This window comes from Carcharodon carcharias, chromosome 17 (assembly GCF_017639515.1).
Source record: "Carcharodon carcharias isolate sCarCar2 chromosome 17, sCarCar2.pri, whole genome shotgun sequence".
In the NCBI taxonomy this organism is placed as follows: Eukaryota; Metazoa; Chordata; class Chondrichthyes; order Lamniformes; family Lamnidae; genus Carcharodon; species Carcharodon carcharias.
Genome location: NC_054483.1, coordinates 56,345,714 through 56,363,929, shown reverse-complemented (window position 1 = coordinate 56,363,929; position 18,216 = coordinate 56,345,714). Strand labels below are relative to the sequence as shown.

General features: G+C 40.9%; 1 protein-coding gene across 1 annotated transcript in view; it reads right to left on the bottom strand.

Annotated features, from left to right (window-relative positions):
* Nucleotides 1-18,216, bottom strand: part of pcdh15b (protocadherin-related 15b) — a 1,048,074-nt gene that overhangs the window by 538,036 nt on the left and 491,822 nt on the right. The window contains exon 13 of the mRNA XM_041210329.1: nucleotides 13,191-13,397. Coding sequence (XP_041066263.1) covers nucleotides 13,191-13,397 — 207 coding nt within the window. The remainder of the gene's footprint in view (nucleotides 1-13,190; nucleotides 13,398-18,216) is intronic.

Here is an 18,216-nt window from a genome sequence, read left to right as displayed (position 1 = left end):
CTTAAACTAAAGCCATATTGCCACACAAAATGTGTCACACACACCATTGGTATGCTGAAATAACACTTGCACTCTGGAGGAGCTCTACAATACCCGGCAGAGGCCATGTGAAGATTCATAGTGGTCTGCAACATGCTATCCAACCTTGCCATCATGAGGGGACAGCCCTTGTCACTATCTCTGTGGCAAGTGGCCCAGGAACAGGAACATGAGGAAGTTGAGCAGTAAAAGGAAGAGGGAAAGAACCTAGAAAGCCTCTTTTTGGCTGGAATGTCCATTATCAGAAATTATCAGAGTGCAATACCATAACCCCAATTCTCTATGCCACACCTTACCTTCACTCTGCCACTGACCATCACGGTGTTCGCATGGTCAGTAACCAAAAATTAAAGCCACAGCAAAATAAACATTCCAACCAAAATTTATAAATCAAATTGTTCCATATTGCATACAAAAGTCAACTAACCACCCTTGTGCATCCCCTAGTGCATCCCCTAGTGCCTGTCTTCATGTACTTTTGCCTGTTCTGGTGCTGTTATGCAGTGCTACCTCAGTGGCTGCAACCTCGCTAGTAGGTGTTGTAATATGCCTTTACGGGACAGCAGCATGCCATCACTAAAGGGAAATGTGTCATATGATCCAATCTCAGAGTCACTTTGGCCTGTGAACAGAACACAGCACACACAGCACTGCTGCTGATGTCTTCAAATATTCTACCTTTGTATAAATGTTCTCATGTGCCTAGTCTCAACAAGTAAACTCATAACGTGTTTACCCAAACCTTTGAGTGATTGGTGTTTTTATACCACTGTAAAAACACAACATGGTGATCAGCATGGTGATCAAACAGTGTGGCAGCAAGGTTAAGTAAAGGTAAGACATGGTGAACAGCCTTAGATTGTGCTGTATGGCATGGGACGACCCTTTATATTTTTTGGCTGGCCGCAACAAGTTTGCAGCGTGGAGATTGTTGAAATCACAGTGTGGCGACTGCACAGAAAAGCTTTAAAGACACGGTGCTCAAATAAAGAGCTGGTAAGCAGATGGATCCCACGTGGTGAGTGGGACAGTACATGAACAGGACCAGTATCGGGGTTATCTTAGTCAGGAAAGGTGAGTGACTAGGGTATGAGCCGGAACAATAATAAGCAAGGGAGAGTCAATCAGATAAAAACAAAGTCGTCACAACAATTGGGCCAGAGAAGCTTGCGATTACAACAGATGGCTTCAGGGGTTGTTCAACAATAAATCGAATAAAACAAGGAGGAAGCTCAAAGGGATATTGTCAAAATGCCCACAAAATTCCCCAGTTTGACCTAGGATGCAGCTGACCTACTATTGTTAGGAAATAAAGACAGTTTACAAAGTTATATTGGTATTTGTGGATGTTAGGAATGAGTTTTAGCTTTAAAGTTTACGTTTGATTTGTATTATTGTATTTGTGTGTTAAGAAAAGGTCAATTGAGTTTTAGTTTCACTTTAAAAGATGCTTGCATTTCTAATGAGTTTTTTATGACTGCTGCAGCTAAGTTAAGTAAACACAAGAGTAGAAAAAAAACAGTATTGTTGCCTGGCAACAGGGGTCCAGAGAGGCAGGTCCCTCCCACAGACACACATGCAGGAGAAACAGTAGTTTGACCTTGAAAGCTATTTGAGTTCAGTTGGTTTTGAAAATAGCTGCCAGGAAAGACTGGAGGAAAGGGGACAGATAGCCGGTCCCAAGCTAAAGAGAAGACCCCAAAAATCCATGGGAGTGGAACAGGGGAAAGTCCCAAGCAGTCCTTTGAGTAAAAGTAAGGACAGGAACCTGGAAAAGGTTCTGTTAAGTGAAGTTAAGAGTGAGGGATAGAGATAAAGGCTCCAAGTTTCTGATTTAAAGAGACAAAAGCTGCAGAAAGCAGATTTAAAGCAAGAACAGCTTGCAAGAGGCAAGAAAGTCCAAAGAAACAACTGAAGGTCTATAATTCTTTGCTATGGCATTTGAAGCAATGGTACGGCTGAGCTGGTGAGAAAGAGTGTGTGAAAGACAGCTTGAATGCATGTGGTGACCCGGGGAAAAGGAACATCAGAAAGACTGTTCGAAACCCTGGAGCCGAACCCTTGCGGAAGGCGTTTCAGAGAAAGCATCAGTTAGGGAGAAGATTCCAAGGCGAGGTCTTGGAGAGTGGAGATTGGAAGCCATCATGTGAAGACAGAGTTGTGTTTGGCTCATGGTGTAACAAGTGACCGGGGGGATTGGAGGAGAGATTCATAGGATCTGGTTGAGGTGGCATCTGTCACTTGGTTTCAGGGTGTGGCGTGTCTTGCCACATGGTGTCTATTGGTACAGGGACTGTGTACTTACTGTGGACATTAGAGTATAAGATAGCTTTTGTAACTTATGCTATACTTACAAATCTGTAAATATCTGTAAAGGTATAGTTGTGGGTGAAGGAGTATTGTAATATAGTTCATCTTTTCTTGCTTAATAAATGTTTTATTCTTTTGTTAAAAGTTTATCAGCTGATTCTGTTCAGTAGCTACTCTCCACGTATCTAAACAAAGTTTAGATCTATCAATCTGGGTTCCACTCTGAGATCAGGCTTATCTAAGAGTAACCTCACCTGGAATCATAACACTATCCAAATACAAAAAATGTTTAAACTGTGCACAGAGCTAAAGTTTCTTGATTCAGGTGTGTCTAAACCAGACAAGCAAACCTTTAAAATTCACCTAGCAATTGGGAATAAATGTCTACATAGGCTGAACATGTCAGGATTAACAGAAGAAGAGCTAAACGACCTGTAAAAGATATGGAGTGCATTGGAAGACCAGTTCAGAATCAGGTTAAACTTACGTATTCATCGACTAATGTTTATGTCATTTCGACAACAGAATGCACAATCCATAGACCACTTCATCAGCAGATGCTGAGAAAAGGGTACATGCTGTGATTTTTCAAACGCAGACCTAGCAGGCAGAATTGTTGAGTTGGTGATTGCATCCACTTCTGTGTAAAAATTCCAGAAAGATCTGCTAGACAAGCCCAAAATATATAACATCGAAGAGATCCTGAAGGATGAACCTAAGTACGAAGTGATCCTTGCAGGTCGACGAAGCTTACAGTTTCTAAGCACAACCCCAATTGTTGATGCACTTACTAGAACACCCAAACCCAGCAAAGCTTGTGGATGGTGTGGCCTTCTGCGTGCACTGATGAAATGCCCAGCTTTCCAGCAATTCTGTAAGGCATGTGACAGAAGCGGTCATCGGTAATGGTAGTGCACCAGACAAAGGCTGATGCAGATGCAAAGGGCCCTGAACTGATCTAAACAAGTGGTACTCAAACAGGTACCTTTAGGCAATCAGAACGATCATCACACTGTATCCTGTAAGAAACGTATACATGAGGTGACTGACAAACCAGAAAATGACAATGATGTGCTCAATGAGTTGAAGAATGGTGAACACATGTTTCACACTGTTAATCACATGGAAAATACAGATACTGTCACGCCATCCAAAGTGTTTGCCAAGATTCTAATTACCTGCCCTAAGAAAGTTGGTAACTAACTACTGGCCAAGATTGACACAGGGTCATGTGCCAACATATTACCTAGTGAATTCTAAAAGATATGTATCCACAAACATGGAAGTTTATGGCGAAACCTGCTGCTGTGGAACTTGTGGCGTAAAACATCCATTGTCTTGCAGTGCGAGTACAATCAATTCTCCTGGGCATCACAGATGTTCTACATCATGGAGACTAAATGCCCAGCGACTGTAGATCTACCAGCATGCCATGTGCTTGTGTCAAGCCATGGAATTAGTCAGACATCATACGGCAGATCAACCTCAGAAACTACTCCTACCACCTTAGTTCATGACCTAACATAAAAATATCCACAATTTTTCGACAAAATTGACAGTTTCAAGGGAGCTGCGACATTACACGTCCAGAAGAATCCACATGTCAATGGATCCACCACCTAAGGGCAGCATCCACTTACAAGGCAAAGTAAAGGCCAAACTATACAAAATAGAGAAGGATGATATCACTAGAAGAGTACAAAACCACACCAATTGGTGCAGCTCAATTATATGTGTCATAATGAACAGATCATTGATAGTATGCCTCAATCCACGATGACTAAACGCAGCTTTGAAACACTGTCCTTCCAAAATACCCACATTGCAAGAGTTAAATCTGAGGTTTGCAGATGCAACATTTTTTTCAAAACTTGATGTCAAGCATAGCTAAATGTCAGTACATCTCGCGGAGAAGTCTCAAGAGCTTACCACATTTTTTACCTCATTTGGATGATACCGCTTTCAATACCTTCCTTTTGGGCTATTTGTTAGCTCAAATGGACCACATAACAAGCACTGTGCCAGGATGCATCTGCATCACTGATGACATAGCTGTTGTGGGTAGAACAAAACAAGAACACGGCCATAATCTGCAGTTATTAATGCATGTGACATGTAATGAAGGATTGGTGTTCAACAGTCTGAAATGCGACATGACCGTGAAGCCGATCAATTTCTTTGGTTCTATTTCTTCCAGTGCTGGCATATGTAAAAATAGACAATATTAAAGCCACGTAAACTCCTCAAGATAAGGATGATCTTTGAAGATGTCTAGGCCTCTTTAATTTCCTGTCTCCATACATTCCCAATTTGCTCAAAAAATGTCCTCGCTAAGGGAATTGTTGAGAAAAGATGTGCCTTTCCTGTGGCACAAAGGCCTCTTCAAAGCACTGAAACAGTCATTATCAGAAGCATTGACATTGTAATTTTGCAATCCTAGAGAGACAACTACCCTGCAGATAGATGTCTCACAGAAAGGTCTGGGAGTATGCATACTACAAAAAGGCAAACTGATTGCATTTGCTTCAAAATCTCGGTCTGTACCACAATCCAACTGCTCCAACATTGAGCATGAAACATTAGCTTTAGTGTTTGGACTCATGCGTTTTTATACATATCTATTTGGTAAAAGATTAATGGTCAAGACCGACTGACCACAAGCCACTGGAGTTGATCTGATGAAAGCCATTGACTAATGCACTGCCTAGATTGCAATGCCTCTTGATAAAGATTCAAGGTGATGTCTCTGAGACATACAAGACAGGTAACTTGATGATCACATTAGCAGATTGCCTAACCCTGCAAAAACAGAAGATACATCCTTAGATCTACAAGTTGACTTCATTGACATTGAACTTGAAGACGTTCTCCAAATTGATCTGGTACATTTTGCGCAATGCAAATGCCAACAGCTGCAAGAAGAAACGGCAAAAGATTGCACGCAACAGAAACTGTAGAAAACCATAATCAAGTAACAGACTGATTCAATACAGCATGGCCACAAACACGTGAGACCATTCTGGCCTCATTGGGCTGAGCTAGGTATCTCCCAGTGAGTCATTTTTAAAGGCAGGCAGGTCATCATACCGTAATCTTTGCATCCTGATACTCTTCAACAACCTCATCACTCACACATGGACATAGATTGGATGATAAGACTCATAAGAGAGACAGCCTATTGACTGGGTATGAACAATGACATTTAAGTCATCGTCAAGAAGTGCGAGGCCTGTCAAGAGCATATGCCAAGTCAGCACAAAGCGCCATCGATTCCACATGAAGTTCCTACCCATCCATGATCCAAAATCGCATCTGACCTCTTTCATGTCCATGGCACTGACTTCATTGTCATCGTCGACTACTTTGCCAATTACCCCATTATTTGACAATTGCACAATACATCAAGCACAATTGTTGGCACACTCTAAGTGCTATTTTCAATTATTTGGTGTGCCTAGATAAATCATTACATATAACAGTCTGCAATTTATTGGTAATCCATATCAGGATATGTGTGAGAACTGGAGTATCGATCACACTACTTCTTTCCCTCATTTATCTAGATCTAATGGCCTAACTGAACGAACGATTCATATGGTGAAATCCCTAACTCTCAAATTTATACAGATCAAGCAAGATCCACACATTGCAATGTCACATCTGGGAGCGACGCCTTTAAGTGCAACTTAAGTCGAGGTGACAAGGATTTGTTCAGAACCAAGGTCATAGACTCATAGAGGTCTCCAGCACAGAAAAAGGCCCTTCGGCCCAACGAGTCTATGCTGGTCAAACAAGGACCTAACTATTCTAATCCCATTTTCCAGTACTAGGCCCATAGCCTTGTATGCCATGGCATCACAAATGCACATCCAAATATTTCTTAAATGTTACGAGGATTTTTGCCTCTACCACCCTTTCAGGCAGTGAGTTCCAGTTTCCCACCACCCTCTGGGTGAAAAAAATTCTTCCTCATTTCCCCCCTGAACCTCATGCCCCTTACCTTAAATCTATGCCCCCTGGCTATTGATCCCTCCACCAAGGGGAAAAATTCCTTCCTGTCTACCCTATCTATGCCCCTCATAACGTTACACACCTCAGTCATGTCCCCCTCAATCTCCTCTGCTCCGAAAATAACCCCAGTCTATACAATCTTTCCTCATAACTAAAACTCTCCAGCCTAGGCAACATCCTGGTAAATCTCCTCTGCACTCTCTAGTGCAATCACATCCTTCCTATAACGCAGATTCCAGAACTGCACACAATACTCTAGGTGTGGCTTAACCCGCGTTTTACACAGTTCCAGCATAACCTCCCTGCTCTTACATTCAATGCCTCGGCTAATAAAGACAAGTATCCCATATGCCTTCTTAACCACCTTATCTACCTGCCCTGCTACCTTAAGAGATCGGTGGACATGCAAACCAAGATCCCTCTGATCCTCGATACTTCTCAGAATCCAACCATTCATTGTGTATTCCCGTGCTTTGTTTGTCCTGCCCAAGTGCATCTCACACTTATCTGGATTAAATTCCATTTGCCACTGATCAGCCCATCTGACCAGTTTGTCTATATCCTCAAGTAATCTAAGGTTATCCTCCTCACTATATACCACCCCACCAGTTTTCGTGTCATCTGCGAACTTACTGATCAACTCTTCTACATTCAAGTCTAAATTGTTTATATATACCACAAACAGCAAGGGACCCAACACCGATCCCTGTGGAACCCCACTGGACGCTGAACCCCACTGGTCCTATGAAGTTATTACACACAAAAGTCTTATGGTGAAGTGTAACCAAGGACAAATCAGGTCCATTCCAGTTCCTCAGACACCGTGCAGTCCTATTGTATCTAGGACAAGATCCAGAATGAAACCAGAAACAACATCCAAGGCTGACAATCCCACAGATCAATTTAAGCAATTAAAGACACCTCCAGACAAGGTTACCATTACAAGATCTGGGTGTACCAGCAGATTATCTCTACACTTTAGAGACTCATAGATTCATCAGTTCTATACACTTATGTAATGGTAATTAAACATGAATATGTATTGTAAATAGTTATACTACTTTAGAAAGGGAGGAAAGTATCTTTAAAAAGAAAGGGCAATGGTGCAATATGACCTTAAGGGATTCCAGCATACCATTACTAGAAGGGAAGTGTTGCAGGTCATCCAGCCTCAGTTTCACTTTGGCCTGTGAGCAGAACAGTGCACACACAGCCCTGCTGCTGATGTCTTCAAGCTTTCTACCTTTGTATAAATGTTCTCAGGTGCCTAGTTTCAATAAATGAACCAATAACCTGTTTACGCAATCCTTATGTGTAATTGATGTCGTTATATCATTATGAAAACATAAAAGAAGGCTGCTAACTTTCAGTGGAGTAGACTTTAAATTGTCTTGTAGGATGACCTGAAGCACCTTAGGGCCTAAAAGGCTCAGTTTTGGATTGAACCATCTCAATATGGGTGACAGCAATCTGGGCCGACTGAGCAACAGCAACAATGCTGATGAAGGGATAGGAGCATAATTTTTCCTTCCTGTGAGGATATCAGTGCCTGCTCCATTAAAACAGCAGCCTTCCCAGGGCAGTGCCTCAGCAATTCTAGTAATCTACTGAAGACAAATTGCTGGGCTCTGAGGCAACCTGCCAGCTGCTTTGAGCACTGAAATCCTTAGCCGCATGACAGTGATCTGAGCTTGTATGGCAGCACCTCTTGGATATCCGAAAGGAGAAAGGCACCAAGTTAAGATTGTGGTGAGCAGAGAGGGATCAGTAAGGCGTGTATGCTTACACCATCTGTAGCTTGTAAATGGGAAGAGAATGTGAGGTGAGGGAGAGGTAAGATGTGAAAAAGATGATTAGGTGTGAGGACAAAGTCAGCTTCAATGGTTTCAGCACCACCGCTGACCACTACCTCAGCAATGGGCAGCCCAATAATGGCCAGCACCATCTCCTTCATCAAGGTCAGGACATGCAGGCAGGTATGTTCTCCTCAGTTAGCACTTGCTGCTTCCAGCTGTGCGCCACCTTCCTCTGCAAGGGAGAGAGAAGTGTTGGTGAGTGTCATGCAACATGATTAGCTGATGTGGCTGTCATCGTTGAATAGCTGGCAGTGTGTGCAAACTGCAAGATGTGGGTGTAAGGTTTGCAATATTGCTGAGTATATGAGGTATAGCCCATGAATGCCAAATTTGAATCCTGATTAATGGAGATTGATGATAGGTGAATGATAGGAATGTAGTAAATTGAGCAGTTGTCTATAGGCCCCTAAACAGTAACAAAGTTATAAGGGAAAGCATTAAACAGGAAATTAGAGACGCATGCAATGAGGGTACAATTGTAATCATGGGTGACTTTAATCTACATATAGATTGGACAAACCAAACTAGCAATAATACTGTGGAGGAGGAATTCCTGGAGTGTGCACATGATGGGTTTTTTTAGACCAATACATTGAGAAATCAAATAGAGAGCAGGCTATCCCAGACTGGGTATTGTGCAATGAGAAATAATTAATTAACAATCTTGTTGTGTGGGGTCCCTTGGTGAACAGCGACCATAAAATGATAGAATTGTTCATTAAGATGAAGAGTGAAGAAGTTGAATCCAAAACTTTCGACTTGAATCTAAATAAATGAAACTACGAGAGTAAAGAGGCGTGTGCTGGCAATGATGGGTGGGGAATTTTACTAAAAGGGTTGACGGTGGATAGACAATGGCTAATATTTAAGGAATGTATGCATGAATTACAACAATTATTAACTCATTCCTGTCTGGCACAAAAGTAAAACAGGAAAGGTGGCTCAACCATGGCTTAGAAGATTAATTAGGGATAGTATTGGATCCAAAGAGGCGACATATAAAATTGGCAGAAAAATCAGCAAACCTGAGGATTGGGAGCAGTTTAGAATTCAGCAAAAGTGGACAAAAAGATTGATCAAGAAGGGGAAAATGGAGTATGATGGAAAACATAAAAACTGACTGTAAAAGCTTCTATAAATATGTGAAGAGAAAAAGATTAGCAAAGACAAATGTAGGTCCCTTACAGTCAGAAACAGAGGAAATTATAGTGGGGAGCAAAGAAATGGCCAAAGAATTGAACACATATTTTGGTTCTGTCTTCACAAAACAGGACACAAGTAATTTCCCAGAAATGTTAGGGAACCAAGGGTCTGGTGAGAGGGAGGAATTGAAGAAAATCAGTATTAGTTAAAAAATGGTGCTAGAGAAATTAATGGGGTTAAAGGCTGAAAAATCCCCAGGGCCTGATAATCTACATCCCAGAATATTAAAGTGGCCCTAGAAATATTGAATGCATTGGTTGTCGTCTTCCAAAATCCTATAGACTCTGGAGCAGTTCCTACAGATTGGAGGGTGGCAACTGTAACCATGCTATTTAAAAAAGGAGGGAGAGAAAAAACAGGCAATTACAGACCAGTTAGTCTAACATCAGTAATAGGGAAACACTAGGATCTATTATAAAAGACATGGTAACAGAACACTTGGAAAGCATTAACAGGATTAGACAAAGTCAGCATGGGTTTATGAAAGGGAAATCATGCTTAACTAATCTATTGGAGTTTTTTGAGGATGTAACTAGTAGAATAGATAAGGGAGAACCAGTGGATGTGGTGTATTTGGATTTCAAGAAGGCTTTTGATAAGGTCCCACATAAGAGGCTAGTGCAAAATTAAAGCACATGGGATCAGGGATAATATACTGGCATGCGTTGAGAACTGGTTGACAGACTGGAAACAGAGATTGGGAATAAATGGATCTTTTTCCAGTTGGCAGGCAGTGACTAGTGGTGTACCGCAGGGATCAGTGCTTGGGCCCCAGCTATTCAGATATATATAAATGACTTAAATGAGGAAACTAGATGCAATATTTCCACGTTTGCTGACTACACAAAACTGAGCAGGGTTATGAGCTGTGAGGAGGATGCAAGGAGGCTTCAGGGCGATTTGGACAAGTTGTTTGTGTGGGCAAACACATGGCCGATGCAGTATAACATGGATAAATGGGAAGTTATATGCTTCGGTGTGAAGAACAGAAAGGCAGAGTATTATTTAAATGGTGATTATATTGGGAAATGTGGATGTACAATGGCAATGAAAGTAAATAGGTAGGTGCAGCAATCAGTTAGGAAGGCAAATGGTATGTTTGCCTTGGTTGCAAGAGGATTTGAGTTCAGAAGTAGGGATGTCTTACAGCAGTTGTGCAGGGCCTTGTTGAGACCACACCTGGCATATTGTGTGCAGTTTTGGTCTCCCTACCTAAAAAAGGATATACTTGCAATAGAGGGAGTGCAGCAAAGGTTCACTAGGCTGATACTGGGGATGGCAGACTGTCATATGAGGCGAGATTGATTCGACTGTGCTTGTATTCACTAAAGTTTAGAAGAATGAAAGGGGATCTGATTGAAACGTATAAAATTCTAACAGGACTAGACAGACTAGATACAGGGAGGATGTTTCCCCTGGTTAGGGAGTCTAGCACCAGGGGCCACAGTCTCAGGGGCAGGTCATTTAGGACTGAGATGAGGAAAAATTTATTCACTCAGAGGGTGGTCAACCTGTGGAATTCTCTAGCACAGAAGGCTGTGGAGGCTGGGTCACTGAGTATATTCAAGAAAGAAATTTATCATTTTTTGGGTATTAGCAGCAACAAGGGCTATAGAGAGAAAGTAGGAATATGGCGTTGAGATAGAGGATCAGCCATGATCATATTGAATGGTGGAGCAGGCCCAAAGTGCCAAGTAGCCTACTCCTGCTCCTAGTTTCTATGGGCAGAATCTTCTGGTCAGCATGTGGGGGTGGGCCCTGCACGCATGGGTCCCGAAGTCACCTCATGTCATTCCAGCCTTCAGCTTGGTCGGCTGCGCACCTGCCAAACTGTCAAAGGCCTATTAAGGCCATTTATCAACTAATTGAACTGATTGTCTGGGCTGCCCGTCCAACCTTAAGGTTGGCGGACAGGCGAAGAGCCCAGGTGGCCTTTGCTTTTCTCATGAATCCTCAACAATGGGTGGGATGAGGTTTCATGAAGGCTTTATAAATTAAATTAAAATTTTTATTAAAATAAACAAGTCCTAGCTCATGTGACACTGTCACAGAGGGGACAAAGCTGAGTATTTTTTTTCTCTTTTTTATCATGTTTTATTCTTAAATTAATCTCCCTGAGGCAGCTCTGTGTTTCTGCGACCTCCATTGGAAACTGTTCCCACTGCCTTCTAAGCATGTATCTGGACGGCCTCCTGTGCTTGCAAGACATTTCTCCTCCTTTGCACCTTTTACATCAAGCTCCCATTCCAGTGGTGCAGCACTGGAAATCCTTGGAGCCTGTTCTTTCCCATGTTTTGCCATGTTTCTGTCTTTTCCAGCTCAGATTCAGCCCACAAATTACTCTTAGCCGTTGCTCCAGCCATAACACGCTTCCCTTTAAGAAGTGCAAGCTAGCTTCACCAGCACGGGCTCACTTTTACTGGCATTAGCCACTCAGGGTACCGGACCCTGACTCATGTCCCAGCTAACAGCACACCTTGCAATGGCTGCAGAGTACAATCATGTAAAACTGTAGGCAGCACAGATTTCACATTCTGCCTGAGTTGCGCTCAACAAGGGCACGCTAAGTGCACTTCGCGATCCCTGTATCTGATTTTGGGGGCTAGAAAATTTAGGCCCCACCAACGTTTACAGCATTTTAATTAAATTGCATAAAATGCTGACATGCTGAAAAAAAAGTTGTTGGATAAATTCAGTTTTCCAATTGGTAACATGTAAAATAGGTCAGCTATCCAACAGGAAACCTGTATTAAGATGGCAGTCATGAAGGCCAGATTCTCTTATCAAGAATCCACATCATTGTTTCGATTTAATATGTGACCATTTTCACAACCAATAAGAACAGCCAGTAAGTCTCGACTGATGTTAACATTCCATCATCTGATAAGTATTCAGCAAGCGTTTTCTCAATCAATCATGATTATCCTCAATTGAGCTATCATACAATGTTCTGCCTATTAGAAAGTAGGATTTTGAAAAATGTGATTGAACAGTAGCTGGAATTACAATCAAACACTTAAAAAAAACAATTACTATCTGTCATGACCCAGGGAAAAAACTTAGCTGAAAAAGCTTGACCCTGGATTTCATTTGTCAAATTAACCTGCCTGTCCTTAGTTGTCTGCTCCAGAACAATGGTCATCCATTATTATTTAATTAAAGAGCAAGGTCTTACAATGTCAGCAACTTACCAGGGCAGACATATGCATACATACTACAGATTCATGCAATTTGTGTAGAGGGTGGGTGGGGGTTGTTGGGGGAAGGGTAGGTGTTGGATGAAATTTAGTGTAACATAAATTAAAACAAAACTGTAAACCTAATAATTTCACTATCAGAGATATTTTTTAAAAATCTACTTGACAAGAAGCAAAAACATGCAACAGATAAAATACCACCACCCCCACACACAAACACACACATACACAAACACACACACACACAACAATAATAAAACATACAGGAGTAGCACCTGATGGTGACAAAAGAAGATTCACACAAATGAAAAACTGATTCCATGAGGATGAGATTAAAATATCCTCATCATCATCTAACCATCAAAAAGTGTTACAAATGGAATAGGTTCTGCAGTGCTTGGAGGCTAACAAGACTGTTCACCTTTCAAATCTCATGGACAACAATTAAAAATGAAAGTGAAGCAAATGTTGCTACGGATTTAGTGACAATTTGTATTTTTTCAAAAATTAGGTATCTCTTTTGTTTGAAGTCCTTATTATGGAATATGCACTTAGAACCATCAGCAGCACTTACCTCCTCCACGTCATTATCCAGGGCTACAATTCTTAATGGTGCTGTTAAATTCCGACTGTCTGAAACAGTTGTTCCCACTGGAGCAGACTCAATGATGAAGCCCTGGTAGGTAGTTTGTTCAAAGTAGGGGGCTTGGTTGTTTTCATCTAGAACTTCTATGTGCAAATTGGCAAAAGCTGGCAGTGGGTGTCTGTTGTCTTGTTCCGCCTGGTTCAAAGACAGAAAATCATATCCTATTAGTGATGTCTAGGGACTGACTGGTCAGTAAATTAGATTTAACAGAATCTAGTTTGCTTAAGTGCTAAAATGCTTCAAATCTGTAGCAGTAGTAATTTTGTATACTAGTTGGCAGCTGAGTTTAAAATGTGAATCACTTTATAAGCTTTTAAAAAGTAATGATGGTGACAATGTCCTGCAGATTAATGAAAGTTTTGTTTAGAACAGTATAATTGAGCTGCAGTTCACCCCATAGCAAAACAGAGAAAAAAATACTTTTTCTGTCAGTTTGTTCAAAATCCATTTATTATGAAAAAATATTAATTAGTTCAACTACAGAAGTAATCGTGGAGCTTATCCTGCTACATAAACTAACTATGCCAAAGTAGTTTAGATATCCATAAATTGAGCTCATCCAAAACTCTGCTGCTGGTATCCTAACTCATACCAAGTCTCATGCACCCGCCATTCCTGTGCTGGTTGGCCTACAGTACTTCCCTGTTTACCAGGAAAGATGGAGCCAAAGTTTAACTTCTCATCCAAAATATGCCAACTCAAACAGTGCAGCACTCCCTCAGTACTGCACTGAAGTGTCAGCCTGGACAATATGTTCAAGCCTCTAAAATAACAGAAATAGAATGACTTTAATATGCGTTGCTGATACCTTATTTCTCATGTGCTACGTTTTGAGCAACAATAATGAGAGATTTTCCGATATAATAGTTACAAATACATTTCCATATCAATTGTGAAAGATGTCCACATGCGTTTCTAAAACATCAGTCAACCTTGCAACAATAACATTGTCAAAACAGAAGTTCCCATTCCTAAATATTACGAAAAACTGTTTGCAAATGCAGAAAGCATCATCTCTGTAATGGTTTCTATATTTTACATTCAGTTCACACCATACATTACCATTTCTATTTCTGTTCTTATTCTCCATGGAGGATTTTCCTGTTGTGATGGAGGTTTGGTACGCATTTATTACTAAATATTCATTTAGAATGATAAAGTTCTCTAACAGATGTCCCAGTAGCTGCAGCACTGGATCTCAGTTTCGACAATTATTCAGTTACAGCTACTCCCATTGAATGCATGCAATCAGCCTTGAACAGTCTGCTAATTAGAGCATTACATGACCCCGTGGCATATTTCACTTTACAGAGGGGCTAAAGAAAAACAAAATAATGCAACAGGAGGTACTATATTATCAGAGTTCAAAATAAGATATCCCACAACATAAGATATCCCACAATAATAGAGCAGAGTTCTCTTGGTGCCCTTACCTTCATGCTGATTGCATGCATTCAATGGGAGTAGCTGAAACTGAATAATTGTCAAAGTGAACAAAACACAAACACATTACCTGGTTACTAATTTTCTGTCTGTAAGACATTTCTGTGCACAAACTGGCTATGCATTTGCCTGAATAATAACAGTGACTATCCTTCAATAAGGTAAATTAATTGGCTGAGAAGTACTTTGTGATCCCCTGAAGATGTCAAAGGTATCATATCATCACAAATATTTTCTTTCTTCATCCTGTGCCATACAGAAATACTAGTAATAGACTACAATGAAGCTTGCACCTAAGATTGCCTTACTTGTCTAACAAGAGATGCTACATGGTGCAGTGAGGAAAAATAATATTTTTAAAATTATTTTTGATGAAAGCCCTTTCCTTAATCTATTGTGCTCTAACAGATCTCCTGCATCATTTTTAATGGTGGCCCAAACCCTACACCACCATTCCTGATGTTCGCCCCCTCATTCCGGAACTCTCACATCTGACATGAAATAACCTTCAATATGATTGCAACTTAAATGACCCGACTCTCAGTTCCTGAACCGAAGACAAAAATCCAGTCCCAAGTCTCAGAAGTTTGAAAATTAAGGACAATACAATTGGGCCAAAATTCCAGATGAAGGAAGTACAGTGGAGCAGGGTTCTCCCTTGCCTGAAGACTAAGATGTAAAGCTGGTATTAGTCTACTAAACTTTCTCTGAACTGCTTCTAATGCATTTACATATTTCTTTAAATAGGGAGGCCAGTACTGTCCTCAATACTCCAGATATAGTCTCACCAATGCCTTATACAACTGAAGCATAACCTCCCTACTTTTGTAATCAATTCCCCTCACAATAAATGATAACATTCTATTAGCTGTTCTAATTACTTGCTGTACTCGCATGCTAACCTTTTGTGATTCATGCACAAGGGCACCCAGAATCTCAGAGCTCTGCAATCTCTCACAATTTAGAAAATAAGCTTCTTTTTTGTTCTTCCTGCCAAAATGATCGATTTCACTTTTGACCACATTATACTCCATTTGCTAGATCTTTGCTTACTCACTTAACCTATCTATGTCACTTTGTAGCTTTCTTACGTACTCTTCACAATTTACTTTCCTACGTAATTTTTTTGTCGTCAGAAAGTTTAGCAACTATTCCTTCAGTCTTTTCATCCAAGTCATTGCTATAAATTGTAAAAAGTTGAGGCCCCAGCACTGATCCCAGTACACCACTCGTCACATGCTGTCAACCAGAAAAAGACCCATTCATGCCAACTCTTGCTTCCTGTTAGCTAACCAATCTTCCATCCATGCCAATATGTTACCCCCTACACTATGGACTTTTATTTTCTGCAATAACATTTTATGTGGCACTTCATCAAATGCCTTCTGGAAATCTAAATACAGTACATCCACCGGTTCCCCTTTATCCAGAGCAAGTGGCTCCTTTAAAGAACTCCAATAAATTGGTTAAACATGATTTCCCTTTTACAAAACCACATTGACTCTGACTGGTTGCCTTGGATTTTTCTAAATGCCCTGATATAACATATTTAATAATAGCTTCCAACATTTTCCCTATGACAGATGTTAAGCCGACTGGCCCATAGTTACCTGCTTTCTGTCTCTCCCACCCTTTTTGAATAAAGGATTTATATTTGCTATTTTCTCTCCCAGGAAAGTTAGATGGGGCAGAAGCAAAATGGATCCAACTTATATATATTCCTATGACAAACGCACAATGGACGGTTAAGAAATAAAATGATGTTAAGAAATAAGATTATGTTTAGATCGATTTTAGAAAATATCAGAGCTCCAGTTTTGGTCTTTCTACCAGTTTGTTTTCAGCAAGAATAGGGATAGTAGCAAGAACATAACTGGGGAAAAAATAGACATTTTTGATTTGGCCAATGCTGTAAACAGGTAAAAGTCTCATTAGAGCGTACAAATCAGGATGCAATGAGGTGAATAAGGCCCAAATGCCATTTGGCTTTAGGACAGCATGTGCATGTTGAGAGGGAGATGCAATGCTGGACCAACATGAATGAGACATGCTTGAAATGACCAGTTACAGCATGATTTAAAGGGGCACCTGCAATTAGTCACTTTGCCGGATTAGTTTTGGAGGCATGTTTGATTGCATTACTATATTAGGTTTTGATAAAGGCTAGTATCCAAATGATTTGATGTTGAGCTGTCTTGATGGCAGTGATTGAGCTTTAGCACATGTAAGACTTGATACAATACAGCATCTTAGCCACGGTTCTAAGCACACGAGAGAGAATGATAAAATATGATAACCCCATTATGCCCTGGATAGAAGTTGCGACGACAGAAAGAGATTTGTGCGATCTGACCTGTCCCCCTGGATCTTGCCCTTTGAGCATCTCTTGACTATACCCTCTGGCCTCCAACTTGGCTCAGTCCTCCGAGTGTCTCTTTTCAAGTTTTCTACACTTCCTCTCTGTTTGTATCCCCTTTTTACATCTCTTTCTATCATTCAAAACCACTAAATTTGGTTGGACCAATTACTGACTTATACCCATTCTGTTACTGTCCAGTTACTGAAATGCAAGCACACAGTGTCAGCGTTTGCTTAAGTTTTGATCATTTATTTTGAATGTTGCTATGATCATCAGTGTAGCTGTACTGTACAAGGAAACACTGAGAAATTGGGTTCTCTTGATCACACTGAAAATTGACTTGTTTACCTGACTATTCTTTGTCGAGTTGGGAAACTTCCAAACCCAGCAGACCCATCTTCTTTAAATCCCCCTTGCTTGTGATATTTTCATGTCAAGAAAGTGGGATAGGATGGATTTGGGCTCGCCGTCTCCGGACAGAGGCCCAAAGTGGCAACAGAGGTGGGTGGATGGCCTAGCCAGCAGGTTAGAACACCCAACTCAATTTATTGGGACTTTGGCCCAGTGATTAATGATGAGTGTCAGGCCGTCAAACCCTCAATGCTTACCCCTTTCCCCAACCCCTGTCCCCTCATATTCTCCATGCCGCTTCCATGCCCCATAACCCCATTCCACCTCCATGCCACTCCCATGCCCTGTCACATCCCTCATGCACTGCAATACTCCTATGCCCCCTCCATGCACCCCCCCCAAATCCTTTGTGGTCACACACACAGTGTCCACTATTGGCAGACCACAGGAGCCATGTAGAGATGAAAAAAACATCTAAAGATCTAATATCAATACTCTAATACTCAAATACACTTGATACTGAAAAATCTCTCATTCATAAAACTCATTCAAAAATATAAATCCCCACAAGTGGTTAATGTTGTCAGAAAAAAACATCTATTTCACTAACCATGCTGACAATAGATAATCCTTTAATAACTTCTTTAAACTGCAAATCAAAATGTCTATGCAGCCCCCTGCTGAGATAAGTGGTTCCAGATATTTTGAAACTGAGCCAAGCGTTCATAACAGGCTCATCTATAATAAAAAGCCTTGGGAAATGTATACAATGGAGCTTATTGGATTTGCAAAAACAGATGG